General features: G+C 45.4%; 2 protein-coding genes across 3 annotated transcripts in view; both read right to left on the reverse strand.

The window, feature by feature from the left end:
* LOC110500569 overlaps positions 1–25,737 on the reverse strand; it is a 40,510-nt gene that overhangs the window by 6,432 nt on the left and 8,341 nt on the right. The gene's annotated exons all lie outside the window — the stretch shown is intronic.
* Positions 10,070–15,935, reverse strand: LOC110500566. 2 transcript variants are annotated; one of them, XM_036957973.1, is made up of 19 exons: positions 15,805–15,935; positions 15,649–15,704; positions 15,440–15,529; positions 15,057–15,184; positions 14,709–14,852; positions 14,556–14,624; positions 14,282–14,458; positions 13,955–14,051; positions 13,538–13,761; positions 13,207–13,360; positions 12,914–13,125; positions 12,169–12,286; positions 11,783–11,988; positions 11,575–11,692; positions 11,299–11,468; positions 10,744–10,841; positions 10,514–10,629; positions 10,239–10,432; positions 10,070–10,164 (listed from the first exon to the last, which is right to left on the reverse strand). In XM_036957973.1, exons 1-18 carry the CDS (start codon positions 15,825–15,827, stop codon positions 10,269–10,271), a joined length of 2,364 nt encoding a protein of 787 aa, XP_036813868.1. In that variant the 5' UTR covers positions 15,828–15,935; the 3' UTR covers positions 10,070–10,164; positions 10,239–10,268. The 2 variants fall into 2 exon arrangements, with proteins under 2 accessions (XP_036813868.1, XP_036813869.1); XM_036957974.1 differs by lacking the exon at positions 10,239–10,432.

Raw genomic sequence — 25,737 nt, forward strand, 5'->3', positions numbered from 1 at the left:
CTTTCTCTACCATAAGCCGCATCCATCCGGCCTCACAACCACAGACCATGAGTAAGGCGTTGTGTGGGCGAGTGGTTTGCTGATGTTAACGTTGTGAACCAAGTGCCCATGGTGGCGGTGGGGTTATGGTATGGGCGGCATAAGCTACGGACAACGAACACAATTGCATTTTATCTATGTTAATTTGACCCCACTCCGGGATGCTGTCCTTCTAGGCAGAGTTTCAAAAGAAAAGCCATATTTCAGACTGGCCAATAAAAAGAAAAGATTAAGATGGGCAAAAGAACACAGACACTGGACAGAAGAACTCTGCCTAGAAGGCCAGCATCCCGGAGTCGCCTCTTCATTGTTGAGACTGGTGTTTTGCAGGTACTATTTAATGAAGCTGCCAGTTGAGGACTTGTGAGGTGTCTGTTTCTCAAACTATACACTCTAATGTACTGTACTTGTCCTCTTGCTCAGTTGTGCACCGGGGCCTCCCACTCTTGTTTCTATTCTGGTTAGAGCCAGTTTGCGCTGTTTTGTGAAGGGAGTATTGTAGCTCCCTCCAGTAACCACGAGCACAACCGCTCCTTGATTTTAACTGGCGGCTTTATCCTGTAGATTTAGTCAGAATTATTACCTTCCGTGAGAACTATGAAGTAAATGAAAAATACAGTTAAGCACACTCTTACATCCTCCTTATCTTACGAGTGACGTATTAGCTTGGTATAACTCTGAAGTGCTTACATACATAAATAGTTTAGCCGGTGCTATAACAGTATCAGATTAAACACATGAATATGTGGCTGCTTATTACAGAAGGGAGGAATCAAACTTCACATGTATTATTCCTGGCATTAATTCACACTTCATCCTTAATTATTATAATGTTACCATCCTAACATACACGCTTCAACCTTTATGAACTACACCCGATGACATGAAAACTTAGCTAACACAGTGCGGGATTGCCTTCCCTCCAAAAGTGTGTTGCTACAATAATGATCCCCGTTACAACAGTATTAGGTATGTAGTTCCGCTTGTCTTATCCTTTCCCCCACACAGCGGACACGTAAACAATTCAAACAAAGGACAACGACATAGACTTACAGGTTAACTGTCAGTTACACTCCCACCAATCACCGGTGATTTCTGTGAAAGGGGTCTGCATGTTTCTTGATCGGCTTCCAGGAGGGTGACTGTCTTATGTACGGGCCTCTCCAGATAGGTGGGTTTGGTGATGCGTTACCTCTCTCATCCAGGGTTGAGTCGCTGATCAGTAACTTGAATCTTCTCACCCGGCCATCCTGTCCCGGGTACACTTCTGTAACGTTTGCCAATTTCCACTGGTTGCGTGGTACAATATCATCTTGCAAGATGACAATGTCATTAATCCTTGCGTTTCTTCTGTCTTTATTCCATTTCTGTCTGTGTTGGAGGTTTAGGAGGTACTCTTTCTTCCACCTTGTCCAGAATTCATTGGCTAAGAATTGTAGTCTGCACCATCTCTTGCGGAGATAAAGATCTTCCTTGATGAACTGTCCAGGTGGCGGTAAGATAACTGTGGACTTCATTGTCAAGATATCATTTGGCGTGAGAGGTTCTGGACCTAATGGATCATTCAGATATTCCGTAGTTAGGAGTCTACTATTTAAAATCGCCATGACTTCATAGAGAAAGGTACGCAGAGAAGCGCTGTCGAGTCTTCCGTCTGACTGATCAAGAATGGATGTTAAGACACTTCGTATCGTGCGGATTTGCCTTTCCCAAACACCACCCATGTGACTTAAAGATGGGGTGTTCATGATAAACTCGCATCCAAGTTCCTTCAGTCCTGTTTAATCAATTTCTTTCAGGGCGTCCACAAAGTCGCGTCTTGCACCAATGAAGTTGCTGCCTTGATCACGTCTGATTTGACGAACATTACCACGTATGAATGAACGCAGGGAATTGATAAAAGCGTTGGTGGTTAAGTCATCAAGCATTTCAATGTGAATTGCTCGAGAGCCCATGCAAGTGAGTAGGAGCCCATAACGCTTTAACTCTCTTCTTCCGTCCTTGGCATAGAAAGGTCCAAAGCAGTCCATCCTGCAGTATGTGAAGGGAGACGCAGTCTCCATGCGTTCCTTCGGAAGATCTGCCATCCTTTGCCCTTCTGTACATCTTCTGAATTTCCTGCATTTCACACATTTATAGATGTGAGAGGAAACTGCATTGCTGCATCCTTGGATCCATATACCGTTGGATCGCAGCTCATTGATAGTCATTCCACGTCCTTGGTGTCGTACTCTTTCATGATAGCCACTTGTCAGTGCTGTTCGTCAAGCACTATCTCTTGGCAGGATTGCAAGATGCTTCACATGGAATGAAGAGTTGCATGAGCCAAGCGACCTCCCACCCTGAGGATACCTTGCTCATCCAGAAATGCAACTTGCTTGCTTTATCTTTGGTCTTGATGTCTTTCTGGTGCCTAAGGTTGTGTATCTCATGGGAGAAGGCTGCTTCTTGAACCATCTTTATAATGGTGAGCTCTGCCTCTCTCATTTCTTCTATGCTTGTAGCTTCACTGGACCTCAATTTTAAGCCCATGGCTTCCTTGACACGTCGTTTGAGCCTGGCAATAGCTTTTACCACTCTTGCCCAGTCTGAGAACATGTGAAGGTGATCTAGTAAGGGTCTTTCTTCCCTTGCCTGGGTATCATGGACCAGGGATTTCTGCAGCTCTGGATCGTTGTCTGAGAACTCTTCCCCTTTGACTTGTCCTTTGGGAAGTTCTTATTGTCAAAGAAAGTCTGGACCTGTGAACCAGTTGGAAGCCATGAGCTGTTCTGATGTGAGACCTCTGGAAGCATGATCCGCAGGATTCTCTTCAGAGGTCACACATCTCCATTGTTTGGGATCTGTGCTTTGCTTAATGCGTTGAATACGGTTATCTACAAAGACGTGGAATCTTCTGGCTTCATTGTTGATGTAGCCAAGAACTACCTTTGAGTCTGTCCAGAAGTATTCCTGTAGACCTTGTATCTATAGCTCCCTTTTGAGCATGTCACTTGTTCGAACAGCTACCACCGCTGCTGAAAGTTCCAGTCGTGGTATGGTCGTAACCTTGGAAGGAGCGACTCTCGACTTCCCCATAACTAGGGAGCAATGAACTTCTCCTGCTGTGCTGATTGTTCTGAGGTATGAGCACTCTCCATAACCTGAGGTACTAGCGTCGGAGAAGTGATGGAGCTCATAACTCTGCACCTCCTTGAAACTTGATGGCAAGTAGCCTCGTTGGATCCTTACTTCAGACAAGTTTTGTAGACCTTGGAGCCAGAATTCCCACCGGGGACTTAGGTCATCTGGAAGGGGGTAATCCCGGTCAATCTTGTCACGACACATCTGCTGCAAGATCTGCTTCCCTGCCAGGACAAAGGGTGCCACAAACCCAAGTGGATCATATACAGAGGCTACTGTAGACAACACTCCTCTTCTTGTGAGTGGGCGTTCCTTGACAACTACTCTAAACTGGAACTCATCTGATGCGACACACCACAGTACACCAAGCGCTCTCTCCATGTGTGGTTCACCCAGAGCCATATCCAGGTCTTTGGCACCCTCGACACGTTCTTCCTTGGGAATTATGACTATAACTTCCTTGCTGTTAGAGATAAACTTGTGCAACCGAAGTTTGCCGATGCTGCAAAGCTCTCTTGCTTCTTTCACCAGCTGGGCCGCTTCAGCTTCAGACGATACGCTTGTCAACCCATCATCAACATAAAAGTTCCTTTCTATGAACTGGATAGACTTCTCGCTGAAGCTTCCTCGTCCTTCGGCAGCAAGATGTTTGAGACCATAGTTGGTGCAACCAGGAGATGAAGCTGCGCCGAACAAGTGGACCTTCATACGATACACTGAGGGTTGAGACTCTCGATCTCCGTTCTCCCACCAAAGGAACCGTAGATAATCTTGGTCTTCTGCTTTTACATGAAACTGGTGGAAAAAGCACTCTACGTCACACATGATTGCAACTGGACCCTTACGAAAACGACAAAGGACGCCCAGCAATGTGTTTGTCAACTCTGGACCGCTAAGAAGATGGTCATTCAAGGACGTCTCTCGAAACTTAGCTGAGCAGTCAAAGACGACTCGTATCTTCCCAGGCTTTTGTGGGTCTAAACCCCATGGTGCGGGATGTACCATGCTGGATGCTTGTTAATTTCCTCTTTGGAGACCTTCTCAGCATCTCCACAAGCTATGGTCTCTTCCATGAATGCTGTGTAGTCCTTGTAGTACTGCTTGTTTCTCCATAGCCTCCTTTCCAGGCACTTGAGACGGTGAACTGCACATGTTTTATTGTTCGGCAGGTTGAGTCTTTCTTCCTTAAACGGCAGCGGCATCTCATAATGTCCATTGTCCTTGCGTCTGATGCCCGCTTTCATTTTTGCCAGGAACCGGATATCCTCTTGAGATATGAGGTCCTCTTCTGCAGCGCTCTTGTTGAAGTCAGATTCAAGCGTCTTGATAATGTCCAGTGCTGTGATTACCTCTCTTACACGTGTTCTACAAACATAGTGTACTTGATTTGTGAGGTTGGAAGAAGATTGAAGGCTTGGCATCATCTGTCTAACTATAACCCGATGACTCACTCCAATAGCGTCGCCATAGTCGATACATGGATTTCCATAGCCGACTATGCTCCAGCCAAGATCTGTTCTCTGAGCAAAAGGATGATTTCCCTTACCAGACACAATTTCTCTTGGAAAGAGAGCCTGGGAGCAGTTGTAGCCAATTAAGAGACCGACATCACAGCTCTGTTGAGGAGAAATCTCCTCTGCAATGTGTTCAAGATGAGACCATGCTCTTGCAGTCTCTGGACTAGGAATATGATCTCTGTTGGCAGGAATAAACTCTCTCGAGTAGGTTGTTGGCAGAGGGATTTTCTTCTCCAAGTAAAACCCTCTAACCTGCAAACCAGACAGCTTCTGGCAGGGCACAATGGTATTCCTTGAAGCCATTGTAGAGAGTTTCAGTTGGACTGGGTCCTTCCTTGTATTGAGAGCCTTTGTTGTCTCTTCAAGGATAAAAGTGGTGTCGCTCTGGGTGTCAATAAGTGCATACACAAGAACTTCACGAACTTACTCACTTATGGTCGACACCTATACTGGAATGATTGTGGAGGTGTGAGTGTTGTTAATGTCCCTTACAACTCTGTTAGATATGACCTCAATTGACGCTCTTGTCCCCTTATCTTGTGGGGGCTCTGTCTTCCTATCCCTTAACCTTTCTTTAGTACGATCTTCATGCAGGCAGAATGGATGCCTCCTCTGACACGTGTTGCAGGTTTTCCTGTTTTCACAATCTTTCGAGCGATGCCCAGGCCTTAACCTGCGGACCCTCTCACCTTTTCGTGGCTCTTGTTGTGATATCTCATCAGCAGCCTCTGTATCATCATTCGCTGGCAGAAGTGACTCCACACCAGTCTGGGCCTCTTCCTGCTGCTCTGTTTGTTCTGATGAGGCTTGAAGTTTGCGAGGTGTTGCTGCAGATGCTCAACTTGACCCACCCCATCTCTATCACCTATAGTGAAACTACCTCTTTCTGACATTCTAAATCAAATCAAATCAATTCTAGGTAAGGTTTGGATAAGTGAGTAGGTAATGTATTCTCTAATTCACTGTAATTTAAACCTTAGTACTGTAGCGTCGGGATAGGTGATGGGTGTGGAGTCAGACGCAGAGAGCAGAAGGTAGACGGGAAAAAACGCTTTAATGTCCTCAAGCACAGTAACAGGGACAAACATGGGTGAAGCCCAAAACACAGGTTCAACAAAACCCAAACCCACTGTTACCAAAATACCGGACAGCGAAGACCCAAACACCACTAACGTAGAATAACCACAAGCCCGCACAAACACCAGCGGGCTAAACTAACTTAAATAACACCCATCCCAAAACCCCAACAAGGAACAGGTGAAAACAATTAGACAAAAACAAACAAAAAGGAAAAAGGGATCGGTGGCAGCTAGTAGACCGGTGACGACCACCGCCGAGCGCCACCCGAACAGGAAGGGGAGCCACCTTCGGTGGTATTCGTGACAAGTACGTGGTATAAACATGTATAATGCTTGTAACAAAGGCTTGAACAAACACCTCATTGGCTGCTTATTACAGAAGGGAGGAAATCAAACTTCACATGTATTATTCCTGGCATGAATTCACACTTCATCCTTAATTATTATAACGTTACCATCCTAACATACATGCTTCAACCTTTATGAACTACACCCGATGACATGAAAATTGAGCTAACACAGCGCGGGATTGCCTTCCCTCCAAAAGTGTGTTGCTACAATAAGGATCCCCGTTACAACAGTATTAGCTACGTAGTTCCGCTTGTCTTATCATTTCCCCCGCACAGCGGACACGCAAACAATTCAAACAAAAGACAACGGCATAGACTTACAGGATAACTGTCAGTTACAAGTAGTGCACAGCGTTGTACCAGATCTTCAGTTTCTTGGCAATTTCTCACATGGAATAGCCTTCATTTCTCAGAACAAGAATAGACATGAGTTTCAGAAGAAAGTTCTTTGTTTCTGGCCATTTTGAGCCTGTAATCAAACCCACAAATGCTGATGCCCCAGATACTCAACGAGTCCAAAGAAGAGCAGTTTTATTGCTTCTTTAATCAGCATTTTTTTTAAACAGTTTTCAGCTGGGCTAACATAATTGCAAAAGGGTTTTCAAATGATAAATTAGCCTTTTAAAATGATAAACTTGGATTAGCTAACTCAACGTGCCATTGGAACACAGAAGTGATGGTTGCTGATAATGGGCCTCTGTACGCCTATGTAGATATTCCTTTAAAAATCAGCCGTTTCCAGACACAGTAGTCATTTACAACGTCTACACTGTATTTCTGATCAATTTTATGTTATTTTAATGGACAAAAAATGTTGCTTTTCTTTAAAAAACAAGAACATTTCTATGTGACCACAAATATTTGAACGGTAGTGTATATATTGTGTATAGTATTTTTGATGTGTGGTTTTCTATAAGCCCATGGGCTTCCAACCACATGGGCTTCTAACCACATGGGCTTCTAACCCTCTTAGGAGGACAAGGTGTTCACCTTTAACTTCAACTTGTTCATGACTAACAACAGTGGAGACAAGCTACACCATATCTGACACCTGGTCTCCTCTGCCCTAGTCTCCAGAGAAGTTAACTGTGAGCACATCACAGAGGTACTGATCTATGGTTCTATACTGAACCAAAATATAAACGCAACATGCAACGATTTCATAGACTTTACTGAGTTCGTTTTTTAAAAACATTTTATTTTTTAACTGACTTGCCTAGTTAAATAAAGGTAAGACAAATTCTTATTTTCAATGACGGCCTACCAGGGAACAGTGGGTTATAACTGCCTGCTCAGGGGCAGAAGGACAGATTTGTACCTTGTCAGCTCGGGGATTTGAACTTGCAACCTTTCAGTTACTAGTCCAACGCTGGAACCACTAGGCTACCCTGCCGCCCCATTTAAGGAATCCAGTCTATTGAAATAAATAAATTAGGCCCTAATCTATGGATTTCACATGAATTCAGATATCCATCTGTTGTTCAGAGATGCTTTTTAAAAAAAAGTAGGAGTGTGAATCAGCAAACCCATCAGTTTCTGCTGTGACCACCATATGCCTCATGCGGTGCGACACATCTCATAGAGTTGATCTGGCTGTTGATTGTGGCCTGTGGAATGTTGTCCCACTCCTCTACAATGGCTGTGCGAAGTTGTTGGATATCGGAGGGAACTGAAACACGCTGTCGTACACGTCGATCCAGAGCATCCCAAACATGCTCAATGGGTGACGTCTGGTGAGTATGCAGGCCAATGAAGAAATAGGACATTTTCAGCTTCCATGAATTGTCTACAGATCCTTGCGACATTGGGCCGTGCATGACCATGCTGAAACATGGGGTGATGGCGGCTGATGAATGGCACGACAATGGGCCTCAGGAGCTCGTCACAGTATCTCTGCACATTCAAATTACCATTGATATGATACAATTGTTTTCATTGTCCGTAGCTTATGCCTGCCCATACCATAACCCCACGGCCACTCTGTTGACATCAGCAAACCGCTCACCCACAAGATGTCTACCATCTGCCCGGTTCATTTGAAACCTGGATTAATCCTTGTAAAGCACACATCTCCAGCATGCCAGTGGCCATTGAATGTGAGCATTTGCCCACTGAAGTTGGTTACAATGCCAAACTGCAGCCAGGTCAAGACCCTGGTGAGGACTACAAGCATACAGATGATCTTCCCTGAGATTGATGAATTTCTGCACAAACTGTCAGATACAATTGTCTAAACCGACAGTGTCATCAGCTGTCCGGGTATCTGGTCTCAGATGATCCCGCAGATGAAGAAGCCGGAGGTCATGGGCTGGCGTGGTTACACGTGGTCGGCAGGGTGAAGCGGGTTGAACAAACTGCCAAATTCTGTAAAACGACATTGAACGCGGCTTATGGTAGAGAAATGAAAATGTAATGTTCTGGCAACAGCTCTGGTGGACGTTCCTGCAATCATGCAAATTGCACACTCCCTCATAACTTGAGACATGTGGCATTGTGTTGTGACAACATCACCATTTAGTAGCCTTTTATCCCCAGTGGTTTAATCAGCTTCTTGACATGCCACACCTGTCAGGTGGAGGGATTCTCTCTGCAAAGTTGAAATGCTCACTGGTATGTAAATAATTTGTGCACATAACATGAAATAAGCTTTGTGTGTGTATGGAACATTTCAGGGATCTTTTATTTCAGCTCATGAAACCAACACTTTCCGTTATTTATATTTCTGTTCATTTTCAGTCCATATACCCACAATGTATTTGTCTAAAAAAAGTGGGTAAACTGCCTACCCTCTCAGCAGAGGCAATTTTACACAAACACATGCAAAACAGGTAGCCTACATTAAATATACGAGTTCAATCAAAACGACGACACCCTAGCTCATGAGCTGTCCATAAGTTATGAGTTGAATGCTTGGCGTTTTCACCGATCATGCTACAAAACACCTTTCATTACATTGTTTTGTAACTAAGTATTTGAATTAGAAAATCTTACGATTCCTGGATCTCTGAAAATGCCTACAGTCACATTTGTCTCAGAACAGTTGTGTAAACAAATCCAAAAATAGGCCTATGCCATTGCATAATCAAATGCTTCCAACCAAACTACAGGCCTACCATTGTTGGATGAGCATTGGTGTCTAGCTGAAGGCTAGTTGTCTGGAGCAATTTGACCAGTCAAATGTGTTTGATTATCAAATAACCTACGCCGACACTCAAGTAGCCAACTTTAAAGATTCTAATTGGCTGAATCACTTCTACCAGGATAGGACTTGTGCCAACTGTCGTAGTACAATCTACACCTATGCCACGTTCTGATGGGACCAATTACAATTTAGCATTTGTCACACAACTTGACACTGGCTGATGCAGTGTGCTGTGTAAGGTCAGAATTGGGGTACCTTAACAGCCTTAAAGCATCCAGGTTAAAATGTGTAACTTGACAGTGTATGAGCCTTAAATTCTAGGCATAACCAAGTGGTCAGACACTCAAACACCCTTAGAATTCAGACATTGAAACAGCATGGTAAATAAACAGCAGCAATAGCCTTATACTGTTCTGTCTACAGAGGCTTTAAGTTATAGGATGAGTAGGAGTCATCTGTAGTTACCCATTGATTTGGACTAATATAGCTTAATGCCACAAGCTTGCTTTACTCCATTTCTAGTAACACCAGCCTCAACATGGTCACACCTTGCTGCCAATATGCAGTTTATGGAGCCGTGTGCTTAGATTATTCAGGCCCCATCCTGCAGCAGTTGACCAAAAGTGGCAGGGTGGCCACAGTTAGAATTGCTGATCACCCCTTAAAGGCATACATGCGTCATAAGTGACTGGGATGAAAGATATTCAAATGCGTCACAAAGCATTTACCTAGCCAACTTAATTACCAAATAAAGTCCTCACTTGTGATATAATCCCCAAACTGGATGCAGCCACATCCCATAACAATCAGGACAAGGTACAGATTGTAAGAAAATATTTATTAAGAACCAGACTGAATTATATATTCACAAACACCGCAATCACTCCCGATTCAGTCAGTGGTTGCATTAGTTCCTGTGGAGAGAATAAAATTAAGTTAGATCTCATCTAGGAATATGACGTGTAGAACAGATTTCTCCATCTCATACCATTGTATGGAGAGTGACTGGGGTCTGGGCCTAAGTGGTTCCTTTAGGTTGGTTCATTTGCCAGCTGAAGACTTTGACGTATTTAGCCCTAGGGTTGATGCCAGGCATTTGCCTCCCAGGACTAAGGCCTGTGTTGGAAGTAGTTGTGGAGGTCAACGGTCTTCTGGTAGTGGGTGGAAAGGTGGGCTGAAATGCTATGATTGGACAGAGAGTCAGGTGTAAAAGCTGTAGCAGTTTTACCACCCTCTTTAGCTGCACAACTACCCCACACTTACTTTTTACAGGAACTCTAGTCAAGATGGTGCCAACACCTGGAGAGTCTGCCTCAAACCGCCAATATGCAAATAGCTTGTATAGGTCACTCAGTGGATAGACACACCGAACTGTCACCCTAAAAAGAGAACTGAACATTAAAGCCACAAGTGCCTGTAGAGGGAGTTAATGACTGACGTAAATATTTTTAATTCAACCAATGAGGTAGTAGATTATCAGTGAAGTCACGTACACAGAGGCAGTATCCCTGGTTTTGATTGGTGCGTTCACAGATTGGCTCTTGTACTCAACGTCGATATCATTTTCGTAGGTAACATGCTGATGGTCAACCTAGATGACAAGCGACATCACAAGCCTGAACATGATTCATTGAATATCAAACTGTTGCAAGCCATGTCTAAAAACGAAATGGTTGTTCCCTTGTCAGGCCTCATGAGAAATATAGACACCTGTCAGTCAAAGTCTGAATATTAATTCAAATATTCAGCCTGTATGCTGACGGTTTGAGATGGAGGATTGCTGATCTCGTGGACCGATTCGGCGCCTGAACCAATGACGGGATGCCTTGATAACAGCAGTAGTTCCGGCGTTTATTTTGCAGGTTATTTGGACGCATCAGGATTGGGCAATTTCTAAGACATATGTAACCAGAACTAAGTCATGCAGCTGAACAAACTAAGCAAGCTGAGTTCTGGGTTACCAGATTAGATGACAACCTTATTTGAAGTAGTCACTGGTAGGGCCAGTCACTTGAATGATTCAAATTGTATGGGTTGGACAGTTATACCTGGACCCTGGTACCACAGGTGTGGAGTCCAAAGCTAAAGAGCACCCTGGTGTCATCCGTCTCTTGAGGCCTGCAGGTGGAGTCCAGGAGAAAGGTTCCGTTGGGTTCAGCTCCAGGGATGGCCAGAGTCACATCAGTAACCACTGTCACCACCCCTTCAGTGGAACACACTAGAGAAAGTTGTGTTAGAGCTGGGCTAGAACAAAGTGAATGATCAACACTAAACAGTCAGGCAATAAATTAAGTTGCAGGCAAAGATGAGGCACTAGTAGTTACCTATGACCTCAGTAGTCTGGAAGAGACAAGCTTTGGCCAAGGAACTCTTGACCTCCAAGGTCTTAGGAAGTCGTGAGATAATTTCAAATGTGCCGTAGAAGTGCTTCAAATTGATGTCCTGGGGAAAAAAAAGAGAAGGTACATTTTAAATACTTATAACTCCTACTTGAGCCAATGACAAGTCAATTTAAGCACTTGACCATCTCACCTTATAAGTGTAGCCAACAGAGAAGAGGGGCACTTCCAGGTTCAGACTCTTGCTGTCATTCTGCATGATGTAGCCCCGCTTGGCTGCCAGATTTGTGGTCAGAATGTAAGGGCCAACACCCACCTCCCACAGGTAGTCAAATGGCTTATGGTCCATCTGGAAACTGATGCTTTTCTCATTGCAGACGCCTTTGAATACCGGAGGAACTGACGAAGAGAAGATCGGCCCAATAGTTTAGTCAATAGTGCCAAAATGACATCAGGGGTAAACAGTGGTAGATCGCTGGGCTGCGTCCACGTTAGGCAGTGGTCAGAACCAGAAGGCTCGGAAGACTGAGAAATATCACTTCCAGCCCAGGTCTCTTATTAAATTTCAAGTCAACTTACAGACATCATTGAACTGAGCCACGACTGAGGCCAGGTAGTAGAAGGGCTCCTCTTGAGGCAGGATTACCAACGTGTAGTTGATGTCCAACGAGAACTGAAGAAGCCCCTCTGGAGAGTACTATGGATATGAACTCATTTAGAAACAATTTTACAGCCACATATTAGGGGTGAATCTGAGGTCCCCAAAACCCATTGGAAAATGTTGAGGAACCTTGGATCTCCTCCAATGAGAAGTGTCATGAGAATTTTCTATCCCAATGATTATAACTACAAGCAAGCTTTGACCAATTCCCGAGGTTTGTAAGACCCTGGGTTTAATAAATAGGAAAAGACTCAGCTTATGCAAAAGATAGTCCTTCCTTCACGAGAAGGTGCTAAGAAACCTATAATGCGCACAGCCTTCTATATAACTCCTACAATTGCATCTGTTCCTCCATGGGGGGGGGGGGGGGGGGGGGGGGAACTTTCTCCTGTCCTTGGTCTCACAGTACTAACACATGTGTTGTCAGTTCCTCTTTATCACACAAAACACAATGTTCCCACTGTCTCACAATATTCTAGTATTGTGTCTAAACACATCGTCTAAGCTTCTGTATTTATTAGGGTGAAATACTTCAGTCATAACTCTTAATGTCATTCAGATTCTCTTACTACTTTAAACGTAAATTCCCTTATCAAGAAGTCATGAGGAAATACTGAGAAACCACAGTAGTTCATTAGAGAATAAAAATAAGTATCTCTTTACCAGCTTGTGAACAACGGCATCCTCAAATGGCACCCTGAGAATGTAGGCATGTAGGGTACTATTGGGCTGGGGGACCATGGTTATGACGAGGCCACTTTTATTCGCCTCTAGTATGGTGAAGTCGTGACCATTGAGCGTCACAGCCACCAGGTCAACATCGTAGGAGAGGTTCCCCAGGTAAACAGTAAACACACGATCCTCAAGGACCGTTTCTGTGGTTGGGGGGGTGACAAGTGTCATTAGCAATTATGACCATGGAGCTGAAGAGCCACTTCGGATAGGCTAGAACTTACGGTTAATGATGGAGAGGTGCTGGATCAGAAGGGGTGTGTTCATGGGCCTGTGGAGGCGGAGTCTGGTCTCCACACCACAGTCGTCAAGAAAGATTTGTTCATAGTAGAGATGGACCACATAGAACTCACGGTACATGTTGCCCATCACAAAGCTCTGGAAGAGTTGAAACCGTTATGAAGCATCTGCCATTAGGTTATATGGTACAAAGTAGAATATTCAAGGTGTACAGAGGACATGAGTGACTGAAGCCATTTGCAGCTTCTCTGCATCAGAATACAAGGTAAGCGTCTGCATGTGAAAGGTCAGATGCCGGCCTAGTAAGCTACTGACTTTTCTGTATCCTCCGGCAGCATTGAAGGGGATGCTGATCTGGACAGTGGTGTCACTGATGTCCAGGCTGTAGCCTCGCTCTGATGGGATGGGCTCATCCAGGAGCTGCCCATCCACCCCCATTGAGATCTTGATGCTCTCCAACCCAGAGAGGCCAGAGACCAGCGGGGACAGCAGAGTGGGGGTCTGCCAGACCAGCCCCACCCCATCATACATCCCTTCATCTGAAAAGAGATTACAAGTGTTAAGACCCTGTGAGCAATTCTTCCTCTGCAACCGAGTGATCAAAACATGTCACAGATCTGAAATGACTTCATAGGTGAAAGTATTATTTGCTTAACTGAGCCATCACTATTGCTTAGGACAATCAGGTCTGATCCTTGATTATGTGGAACCCGATATTGTACTGGAACTTACTAGTGCTGCACGCAACAATCCAGTCCACCATCATAACCACCCATCTCTGCCTGGAGAACAGTATGGGATGGACCACCTCCACCACTGAACCATTGATCTGGAATTGAGGAATGGATTTAGTGTACTTGCCAACAGTCCAAAAGGGGCATTTCAGTAGTCTAAATAAGTGGCTTCCTTCCCACCCTGCATAACCCTGGTTTTAAACATTACGCAATGTAAAACCCTCTTGGAATACAGCCACCAGTCTAGGTCGTTAATGTCAGATTAAGTAAGCCTGAAGACAACCAAGATAAAGGAAGCCATTGAACAGGACATTTAAATCCTCACCATGGAGACAGACCCCATGACAGACCGTGGTGTGTAGGGTGAGCGGAACACCAGTCTCCCCTTGGTGAGGTGGAACACGTAGCCCAGCTCACGAGCCTCTGAGAATGACATGGGAATCAGCTGCTGCCCCTCCTGCTGGAACATCACCTGCCAGGTAGATGTGGCAGAGCTGTGGGCCTGATGGGGAACAAGAGACAGGGCATGCATGGTGGTATTGGGGACAAACTGGTGGAGCTCATCTAATTGAGAATTTGCCAAATAGCCTTTAGCTTACTTTAGCAAGGGCAGCAGTCCAGGCATCCGTTGTACCAGACAGACACGAAACGTCACTCCTCATTGACACCTACAGGGTAACATAACACTCTCCTATATAAACACAAGCCCACCTCCACGAGCCCTGATACAGTCTAGATCCATGCATCAGTACCTCCATATAGTTCTCCTCGCAGCTGACTTCTCTGGGGGACCAGGGTAGAGGGAGGGAGCAGGTTGCAGTCACAGAGTAGGTGGCTTCCACGCCATTCGCATCAATTGTGATCAAGTTAAAGCTAAAAGTGAACACCTCATCGTCCTAAGATACAAAAACAAGACCTTCAACTGAGATACCTGGTAGTAATTTAACTAGAAAATATAGCTTAAAAGCCCTTCCCATGGGCACAGATATCAACTCAATGGCTACTCCACATTGGTTCAATGTAATTGAAATGTTGATTTAACCAGTGTGCCCATGGGTTGTGGCTTTGAAAAGACCACAATGCACAGAAAATATATGAACCTGGTTGTCAGTGTGGCAGGAGAAGTAGGAGGCTCTGAGTTCAGCATGGCCAGGCAGAGGGAGGATACTGAACATGTAGCCACACTCTGACCCATACTGCTTAGTGATGGGGTGAACGCCGTCAGCATCTAGATAAGGGTAAAGCACTGGGTCAAATCAAATGATTTCAATATGCTCAAGTCCAATACTAAATAAAAATCTGTTTATTCTTAAGTGTTCCAACAGGCACAGTGAGAGACTGAAATATACTGCAGGGAGAGACTTCCTGTCAGCACCAGCTACCAAACCCTGGCCAAGACATGTTAAGATGCCAGGTTCATAAGCTGACCAAGCCTGGTTTCAGGCCCATTTTACATCAGAATTAAGGTTAAAAGCCTACTTACCAACCGCTTCAAAGCGAGGTTTGTTCCCAGCAAATGAGAGTTGGGTTGTTACCAACAGGTATCGATCCCGGCATGCAGTCTCAACGGCCCCTATAAAAAAGACAAGGTGAGAATCTGAAGGGTGGAAGCTATATGATTCTGACCAACAAGTCATACCAGTGTTCTATAGCTTGTATAAAGGCTAATCTGACCCAATTTAAGTTTCTTACCTCTTGGAAGGTCAGAACATCTTACACTAGGCCATACAGACAGGAGTACAACTACTCTGTAAGAAAAACAATAGCACAGGTCAATAAAGGTTGCCAGCGTCAAAACACTTATTCAAATCACTTATTCAAAACATTTAAGCCCACCACCAAACTTACCCCACCCAACACCCGAAATCCATTGCTCCGTAGAAGTGTCTAACCCTAGCCAGGAACAGCTAGTAAACTACACCTGCTAGTTAACACAACATCAACTATCACGTACTGACAGTATCCTAGTCAAAACAACAGTTGATGAGTAGCATGTTCTCTGGCACTTTTATATGGGGGTGGTGCTGTGATTGAGGTAATTAATTAGCTAATTGGGTCACATGGTTGGTCATCTTGCCAGAGCCTAGGGGCGCAGCTAAATAGTCTGAAGTGGATTCGTCTCCTCATCTCTTCTCCTTCCCCCTTTCTTAGGATGTGTTTCCATCTCCACTGAATAACAATATAAACGGATCATGTAAAGTGTTGGTTCCATGTTTCATGAGCAGTAATAAAATATCACAGACATTTTCCATACGAACGAAAAGCTTATTTCTATCAAACTTTGTGCACAAATTTGTTTACATCCCTGTTAGTGAGCATTTCTCCTTTGCCAAGATAATCCATCCACTTGACAGCTGTGGCATATCAAGAAGCTGATTAAACAGCATGATCATTACACAGGTACACCTTGTGCTGGGGACAATAAAAGGCCACTCTAAAATTTGTCACACAACACAATGCCACAGATATCTCAAGTTTTGAAGGAGAGTGCAATTGGCATGCTGACTGCAAGAATGTCCACCAGAGCTGTTGCCAGAGAATTGAATGTTCATTTCTCTACCATAAGCCGCATCCACCCGGCCTCACAACCACAGACCTTGTGTACGGCGTCTTGTGGGCAAGTGGTTTGCTGATGTTAACGTTGTGAACAGAGTGCCCATGGCGGCGGTGGGGTTATGGTATTGGCGGCATAAGCTACGGACAACGAACACAATTGCATTTTATCGATGGCAATTTGAATGCATAGAGATACCGTGATGAGATCCTGAGGCCCGTTGTAGTGCCATTTATCCACCGCCATCACCTCCTGTTTTAGCATAATAATGCACAGCCCCATGTTGCAAGGATCTGTGCACAATTCCTGGAAGCTGAAAATGTCCCAGTTCTTCCATGGCCTGCATACTCACCAGACATGTCACCCATTGAGCATGTGTGGGATGATCTGAATCGATGTGTATGACAGTGTGTTCCAGTTCTCGCCAATATCCAATAGCTTCGCACAGCCATTGAAGAGGGGTGGGACAACAGCCTGATCAACTCTATGTGAAGGAAATGTGTTGCGCTGCATGAGGCAAATAGTGCTCACACAAGATACTGACTGGTTTTCTGATCCACCCCCCTAAGGTATCTGTGACCAACTGATCCATATCTGTATTCCCAGTCATGTGAAACCCATAGATTAGGTCCTAATTTATTTATTTTAATTGACTGAAAAAGTAAAATCTTTGTTGCATTTATATTTTTGTTCAGTATACATAGTCTATGATTGATATTTATACATGTAATTTCATATTCATGGTACAGAATAATCCTTCACTATGTCTGAGTTTACACAGGCAGCCCAATTCTGATCTTTTTTTCTACTAATTGGTATTTTGACCGATCACATTAGATCTTTTCACATCAGATATTTCTCAGAGCTGATCTGATTTGTAAAAAAAATTTTAAAAAAAATTGGGCTTCCTGTGTAAATGCAGCCTTTTTGGTGAGTTTAGTGACCCAAGTCAAGAGTTATATTTTCACTTGGCAATGGGCTCATTATATGAAATACATTTAGCTGTGATTTTAACCAACTTCACAAATTTGCAAACATGTTTTCATGTTTTATTGGGCATTCAACAGAGCATCTTCCCTGTAACAGCAATCAAAGCTCCCATCCCAACTATCGCCACACCCACATACTGCCCACTGCCCTGACCTCTGTTGGAGACTAGTGTATTAAATAGGCAGCAGAGGTTAGAGGGCAAAGGTTGAGTTGACAGGGTGTTCAATAGAGACAGTGACGGTGTCATTGGCAGGGTAGGGACACTGAACGGTCAGCCTGAAACAAAACACAATTGTTAAGAGAACTGAACATTTGAATGTTAGTGTGTAAATAGTGTGTGTGCGTGCATCCATGTGTGTTGTTACCTGTAGGGAGAGTCTTGCGGATGAGGCCCTCCCTCACCCTCCCTTTGGAGGGTGAGCAAACCCAAACCCAAACCAAAACCATGGATTACAGGCAATATCGGTGCTCTGCTATAGGCTATAGCTACTGCTTACAAGAAAGCCCGCTACCATCTCCGATGAGACATCAAACATTCAAAAGGAAAATATGGGAGGAAGGTGGAATCCTATTAGACCGGATCTCAATCTCCGTGGCTGATGAAAGTAAAGCTTTTAAAAAGTTTCAACTCACAAGGCCACCGGGCCAGACGGAATACCAGTGAGCGTTCTTGGAGAATGGGCAGAGACCAGCAAGTGTCTTCACTGACATTTCCACTCTCTCTTTGTCCCAGCCGTTATTCCCAACACGTTTCAAGTTACCACCATTGTTCCTGTTCCCAAGAACTCCAAGGTAACCTGCCTAAATGAATAATCGCCCTGTAGCACTCAACTGTAATTATGAAGTTCATTGAAAAGGCTGGTCATAACACATCAACACCATCATCCTAGACACCCTGAGCCCATTTCAATTTTCATATCGCCCCAACAGTTCCACAGATTATGCAATCTCAAATGCACTTCACAATGCCCTCTCCAACCTGGACAACAGGAGAAATAACTGGGTGGACAGCCCATTACAACACTGGGGCCAAGCCCCCTGCCATCCAGGACCTCTGTATCTGGCGGTGTCAGAGGAAGGACTAAAAATGTCCAAAGACTTCAGCCACCCAAGCCATAGACCGTTCACTCTGCTACCGTCCGGCAATCGATACCGGAGCATCTGCTCTTAGACCGACAGGCTCAGAGACCGCTTCTACCACCAAGCCATAAGACTACTGCATACTTAATGAAATGGTTACACAGACTATATGCATTGACCCGATCTTGCACTGACTCTACGCACACTCACAAGTATTCAGCGCATGTGACAAGTATAATACATGTTTTTTATATTTTAGTCATTTAGCAACACTCTTATCCAGAGCAATTAGGGTTAAGTGTCTTGCTCAAGGGCACAGTGGCAGATATTTTACCTAGTCGGCACTGGGATCTGAACCAGCAACCTTTCGGTTACTGGCCCAACGCTCTTAACCGTTGAAGTTTCAAATGCATTCTGACATTACTGAAAGTGTAGGTATTTTAGCATTACTATTGTTTAACAGACAACACTTTTGATCAATGAAATATTGAAATCAGTTGTCTTCCTCAAATGAAGGGGATGATGAAATCTTTGCAAGAGGGAGGGAATCTGATTTCATTGGTCCTCAAGTCGCGGCTCAGGCAATATATTCAGGATAAATTGATTTAACCCCGAGTAAGCCTGCCTCGAGCAGGTTATTTATGAACGATTAATTGGCATAAAATTTTACCTGGCTAAAACGGTGAGCCAATTTCATGGTACTGGTTATCCCGAGTAGAACTCAGAGTTGACCAAAGTTATCTAGAACTCCTGAAATCTGATTCGTAGTATCGGGCTCTGATTCTCATACAGTACACTAGCAAATTCCCCTCAACCTAGATGAGTTATAATATACTGTTTACTCAACACGTATGTTTATTTCATAACTCCAACTGGAACTGGTGATATGCCCACAGATGTTTGTATTGACCATTATGTTGGTAACAATTGAATAAACTCGAACCAACAACTGTATTCTAACGAGAAGTAAGAGAAGTCTGATTTCCAACTGTGGCTCAACACACACACACACACTCTCACGGTAGATACAGCCTGACTCAGACTAGATGTAACATAGTACATCTGGGACACTAATTAGTATGATATTGCAATGGCCTCCATAAATCATAAATGAGCGAATGTACACAACAGTTCTTGAGTCCTTCAATGAAAACTCACAGGCTAGTGCAAAAGTACCATGCAGAAAGAAAAAGCCAGATTACAACCTGCGGTGCCCCGACCCCCTGCCCAGATCCCCTGCCCCCCACATAACTGACCAGGAGGGTCGCTACACAGCCCCTCACCACAAAGTCCCTTGTTCCAGAGGGAACAAAAAGTCCCGGAAGCGTCCCGGAGGTCTCCTTTTTTTCCTGCGCGGGCGTGATGGGGCTCACAGGCATAGGGGGTTCAGTCTGTGGTAGGGGGCTATCCCTCTGGGGCACCGGGGACACAGCCTGTGGCTCTGGGGAACCACTCAGTGACATAGGGGGTATAGGAGGAGCGGGACTTCTGGAGCTCTAACTGTGGGCAGAATGTAATTTCCAGAGGGAGGGGTTTGGGGCGAAGAGGCCCCTCTGTATGAGGATTACCTGCCACATTTGTCCCTCGGAGGCAGCTGGACCCAGTACACCATCTTCTCCCATCCTATCCAGGACCATGCACCGTCCCACCCAGTGACTCTCCAGCTTGGGGCAACTACGTTTCTTTCTTTCTTTCTCATCAGAGATGATGGCCAGCTGCTGTGCTAGCGTTTTGTTGAAGTGCTCCACGAGGCCATCGCTCTATGGGTGAGGCGGAGTGGTGCGGCTTTTGTGCCTATCCAGCCACTCACACATGGTGACGAACACACGGGACTGTCGCTGTGAATGGACTCAGCGACAAACCTGCTGAACATATGGCTGTGAGGGCGTCGACGATTGTCTCTGCTTCCTGGAGTGTAGGTTTCAGGACATTTTGTGAAATAGTTCATAGTCGAGAAACACCCAGCGGTTTCCACGGTCTGTGGTGGGGTACGGCCCGACTACATCCACTCCCAAACTGTCCAATCCCTACTCCTCCATGCATGCCCTGGAGCACAGCCTCCCACAGTGCTTTGGGGACCACCACCTGCCACCTATCCTCTCCTGTAGCTGGCTCCTTCCATGCTCACTGTAGCATGCCATCAGCCAGCCGCACCTCCACCCACTCTAGCACTGGCTGCAGTCTGTGTCCTGCTGCTGCCTCCATTTAGCCAATTTGACAGCCTGCAGCTCACAGCAGACAGGCACACCCACCTGGCATACTGGGGCACCAACCCCCTCCTCCGCACACAGCTCTCTCTCATGGGCCTCTCTCAGCTCCCGTGTGCAGTACAGGGCTGGCGTTAGAGTGGCCCGATGTACAACTGTGAAGTCGTACAGCTGGAGCTCCTCCAACCAGCATGCGACCTGCTCCTCTGGCTCTTTAAAAAACATGAGCCACTGGAGAGTGGAGTGATAACTCCTTACAGTGAAGGGCAAGCCACACAGGTAGTACTTGAAGTGTTTGATGGACTCCACTACAGCGAGGAGCTCTTGCCATATGACACAGTAGCAGTGTGTGTTTGTTGAATGTCTTGCTGAAGTCTCTCCCCTTCTGGCCCCACCTGGGCCAGCACCCCACCCATGCCCACATTGCTCGCATCTGTGTTCAGGAAAAAGGGCAAGGTGGGGGAGGTGAGCACATGGGCCTCGATCAGTGTACGCTAGAGGGTGTTGGAGACCTCCTGACACTCTGCTGTCCTTCGGCAGCAGGCGGTTCAAGGGAATGGCGACACTGGATAAGCCCCGTACAAACCTCCTGTAGTACGAGACCAGGAAGCTCTTCAGCTGCTGCTGGTTAGTGGGAATGGGCCAGTCTTGGACAGCCCACACTTTGTCCTCCATAGTGCTGATTTCCTCTTCCCCCACTTGGTGCCCCAAGGACACCACTCTCCTCATGAAGTGGGATTGCTCAGGGTGGAGCTTCAGGCCTGCGGCAGCCACCCTTTCCAGCACTCCATAGCGCCCCCAGGACAGACTGGAAGGAGCTGCCATGGGCCAGGATGTTGTTGAGGTAGACCAGACACTCCTGTCGACGAATGCCAGCCAGCACCCTATCAATCAACCGCCCAAAAGTAGCTGGAGCGTTGCGCAAGCCCGAAGCACAGGACCTTGAACTGCCAGTGCCCTCAGTTGGTGGGCGAAAGCAGTCTTGGCTCTGGGGAGAGGAGAACCTGCCAGTGACCACTGCGGAGGTCCAGTGAGGGAGCTAGGAGGACGTCCTAACCAGGTTCAGTGACTCTTCGATACATGATATAGGGTATGACTCCTTCCTGGTTACCGCATTCTGTAGTCCGCACATAACCTCAGCTTATCCCCCTTCTTAGGAATCATGACTATTGGTGCTGCCCAGGGGCTGCCTGAGGGCTCAATGAAGTCTGCCCACTGCATCTCCAACGGCCTTGTCTGCTGCCTCCTGGTGTGCCAGTGGGATATTGCTGGAATGCATCTTGATGGGCCGAGCGTCCCCTCGTGCTGCACCAGAATCTGACCCACCTCCTCTTCACTCAGAGCAAAGCTGTCTCTGAATTCTAACAGCAACAGCCGTTCCTGCTGCTCGGGGTCAAGACCATCACAGCTCCTCTCCCATATCTATCTCACTGCGGACAGTGTCCTCTTCTCTACCATTTGGGGTGGCTGGGCTGGCCCAGGCTCACAGATGGACGTTTCATGGAGGTAGCTGGGGAAAGTAACACACAGATGGGGGTTGTGGGCTTGAACCGAGTCCAACCCACAGTTGTGGGCTTGAACCGAGTCCAACCTAGTACAATGTCCTGCCTCGCCAGGGTTACTGTTGGCTCAGTGTCCACCAGGGCAGGGCACCCCCTCCACAGTGACAGCGAAGAGACAAAAGTCCCCAACACCGTTCCGGCCCACCACAACAACAGGCTCCATTCTCATGCAGCAGTCTGCTCCTGAGCTCTGTGGGACTTTGGGTAATCCCTGCGCAGATGGCCTGGCTGGCCACACCCCCAGCAGACCAAGTGGCCAGAGCGTGTGCTGCATGCTGTCTGTAGTGCAATAGAACGATTGAGTTTAGTTATTTTCACGCAGGTTTTTCCGGCTCTGGGCTGCACTGCACTACAGCCCACACAGTGGGTGTACTGTATCGGCATGCCCCCACGGAAGCTCCAGTCCACACAATCTCCAAGGCTTTCTGTAATGAATCAAACACGACAGCGTCTTGGGTTTACCGAGAATGGTGCGACCCCCCAACAAATGGGGAATGGAATGAAAACATTTTCAGGGGGGTCTCTCAGTTGGTTGAGGGGCAGCTCTCGGGAAACTATGGGAGGGGGATCCTGGGGGACTGGTCGCCTGGCAGTTGGGCGCTTGGGCCGATGGCTGATGGAGACCCGAACCAGCGATCTGTTTTTTGGCCTTGTGGGAGATCTGTCAACGTGCCCTTGATTAGGGCGGTGACCCTGGTTGCTTCTCTGGGTCACTCTGGAAGATGGCTAATGTGATGTAGATGTTGTGCAGATTCACTGCAAGTAGATATACTTTTTTATTGAATAGTACAACATAAAGAAAAATAATTACAAAAAAAGATTAGTGCAAGCTAATATACGGGCCACAAACAAGCAAATAACTGTGCAGCACAAAAGTGGTGTGCAAAACGGCATCTCGGAACGCACAACTCATCGGTGCTTGTCACAGACGGGCTAATGCACCAGACAACCACACCGGGTTCCACTCATATCAGCTAACATCAAGAAGAACTGTGGGCACGCAACCACCAACACTGAACAATTGAGGAGTGGAAAAACATTGCCTGGTCCGACAAATCCCGGTTCCATCATGATGGCAGAGTCCCGATTTGGTTTAAGCAGCATGAGTCAATGTCCCCATCCTGTCTGTTGACAACAGTGGTGTAATGCTGTGGTGGATGTTTTCCTGGCACACGTTAGGTCCAACACCTGATGACCGAGGTCAGCCTGCAGGCGCCCGGCCTGCCACAAGGAGTCGCTAGAGCGCGATGAGCCAAATCAAGCCCGCCCGGCCAAACCCTCCCCTGGACAATGCTGGGCCAATTGTGTGCGACCCTATGGGACCCCCGATCATGATCGAACCCGGGTCTGTAGTAGCTCCTCCAGCACTGTGATGCAGGAGGCCCTTTTAGCGGGCTCTCTTGTATGCATCCATGTCCTATTCCCTCTGCTCTCGGTGATGCATTTTCTTCTTTGACGCACTTTATGTCTAAACTTCTTTACAGTGAAATGATCTTGATTGGTGATATCAACTGGTTGGTTAAAGCCGGTGTCTGATGGTTTAAAAATGTTTTGTAATTCTATGAATCTTACCCAGTTGATTAACTCACCCACTCGCCCAAATCTTAAATGCCCAGATAAATCTACCCTGATTGATTTGATATTAACAAATGTTCCACATAAATATTCTGCGGTTGGTGATTTTTGTAATGATTTAAGTGACCATTGTGTTGTTGTTGCTGTTAGAAATATGAAGGTTCCTAAAACAAACCCACGTTTTATATGTAAGAGAAATTTGAAGTGTTTTAATGAGCAGGCTTTCTTTCATGATTTGTTTTATTTTGACTGGAGCAAGATTGAGCTTATCCTTGATGTGGAAACTACCTGGATATTCTTTCATTATGTTTTTTCCAAATATTAAAGAAACATGCCCCATTCCGCAGGTTCAGGGTTAAAGGGCGGGATAATCCATGGTTTTCTGAGCTGTCTTGTATTATTCACAACTGTAATCTAGCCTGGGCTAAAGCAAGGAAATCATGTTCTGATGCGGATTGGCTTATTTTTAGGCAGTTACGAAACAAGTGTTCTTTTCTTCTCAGGAAGGCCAAGTCTGAATGTTTTATGTCTTTTACCACTGATAACCTGAATGACCCTAGAAAGTTTTGGAAGGCTATTAAGTCTATGTCTGGTAACAGTAATGTTAATGAATGTATATGACAAAACTGAAATGCTGAATTGTTTCAAAGAACACTTTGTATCATCTGGTAGGCTGTTTGATTCAGTGTCCTCTGTCTCTGTACAACCCTGTGTGGATGAACCAGTGTCCTCTGTCTCTGTACAACCCTGTGTGGATGAACCAGTGAGAGCTGGTCAAACTTTTAGCCATTCTCAGTGCAGGTGGTACATAAAGCCCTGAAATACTTAGATCAGAGAAAGCCTGCAGGTCCTGATCTTTTGGATCCCTGCTTTTTAAATCTGGCAGCTGATTTCATAGCTGAACCACTTACATATCTGTTCAATCTAACCCTGGAATGTAATGAAATTCCAAAAATCTGGAAATCAGCATTTGTCCTACCACTTTTAAAAGGGGGAGATCCAACTATTTTAAATAATTATAGGTCAATCTCAAAGCTGTCACCCCTGGTGAAAATACTTGAAACCCTTGTGAGTGAACAGCTAAAATAGTTTTTATTTACTAACTATTTTATTAATGTACCAATCGGGCTTCAGGAAGAAGCATAGCACAATTACAGCAGCCATGAAGGTTTTAAATTATATCGCTGAAGACCTTGACAAAAAAACAGCACTGTCTCACTTTTTATTGATCTCTCTAAGGCTTTTGATACAGTTGTTCATGCTATACTAAAGGCAGAGATTGTCAAGTGTAGGTCTTTCAGAACATGCAGTTGCATGGTTTGCTAACTAGCCGTCTGATAGAACTCAGTGCACTCGATTTGATGGTCTTATGTCTGTTAAATTGTCTGTCTTTAATGGTGTGCCCCAAGGCACTGTACTTGGTCCTCTCATTCACTATTTATTTAAATTATTTAGACAAAAATGTCCAAAATGCATTTTTATGCTGATGATACTGTTATTTACTGTTCTACCTAGTCTCTTACAAAACCTTTCCAGAACATGCAAACTGTTTTTATACTGTTCAACATACCTTGTGTCAATTGAAGCCTATCCTCAATACTGACAAAACTAACCTAATGGTGTTTTTTAAAGCAAGAAATAGACCTCTGAACCTTTCACCTATTACTACCTGTCAGGGCAAGGAGATTGAGGTTGTAACCTCATATAAATATCTTGGAATTTTAATTGTTGACGGCCTCTTTTAAATTGCGTATTCAACAACTTACAAAAAAATTGAAACAAATTGTGATTTTATTTGAGGAATAAGGCCTGT

This window comes from Oncorhynchus mykiss, chromosome 21, assembly GCF_013265735.2.
Source record: "Oncorhynchus mykiss isolate Arlee chromosome 21, USDA_OmykA_1.1, whole genome shotgun sequence".
Lineage (NCBI taxonomy): Eukaryota > Metazoa > Chordata > Actinopteri > Salmoniformes > Salmonidae > Oncorhynchus > Oncorhynchus mykiss.

Coding starts and splice junctions, on each gene's coding strand:
- LOC110500566 (XM_036957973.1), bottom strand. CDS start 15,827: ATGGATTTCGGGTGTTGGGTGGG. Junction 11,469..11,574: donor CCAGACTACTGAGGTCATAG/GTAACTACTAGT, acceptor AACTTTCTCTAG/TGTGTTCCACTGAAGGGGTG. Junction 10,433..10,513: donor GACTAGAGTTCCTGTAAAAA/GTAAGTGTGGGG, acceptor GTCCAATCATAG/CATTTCAGCCCACCTTTCCA.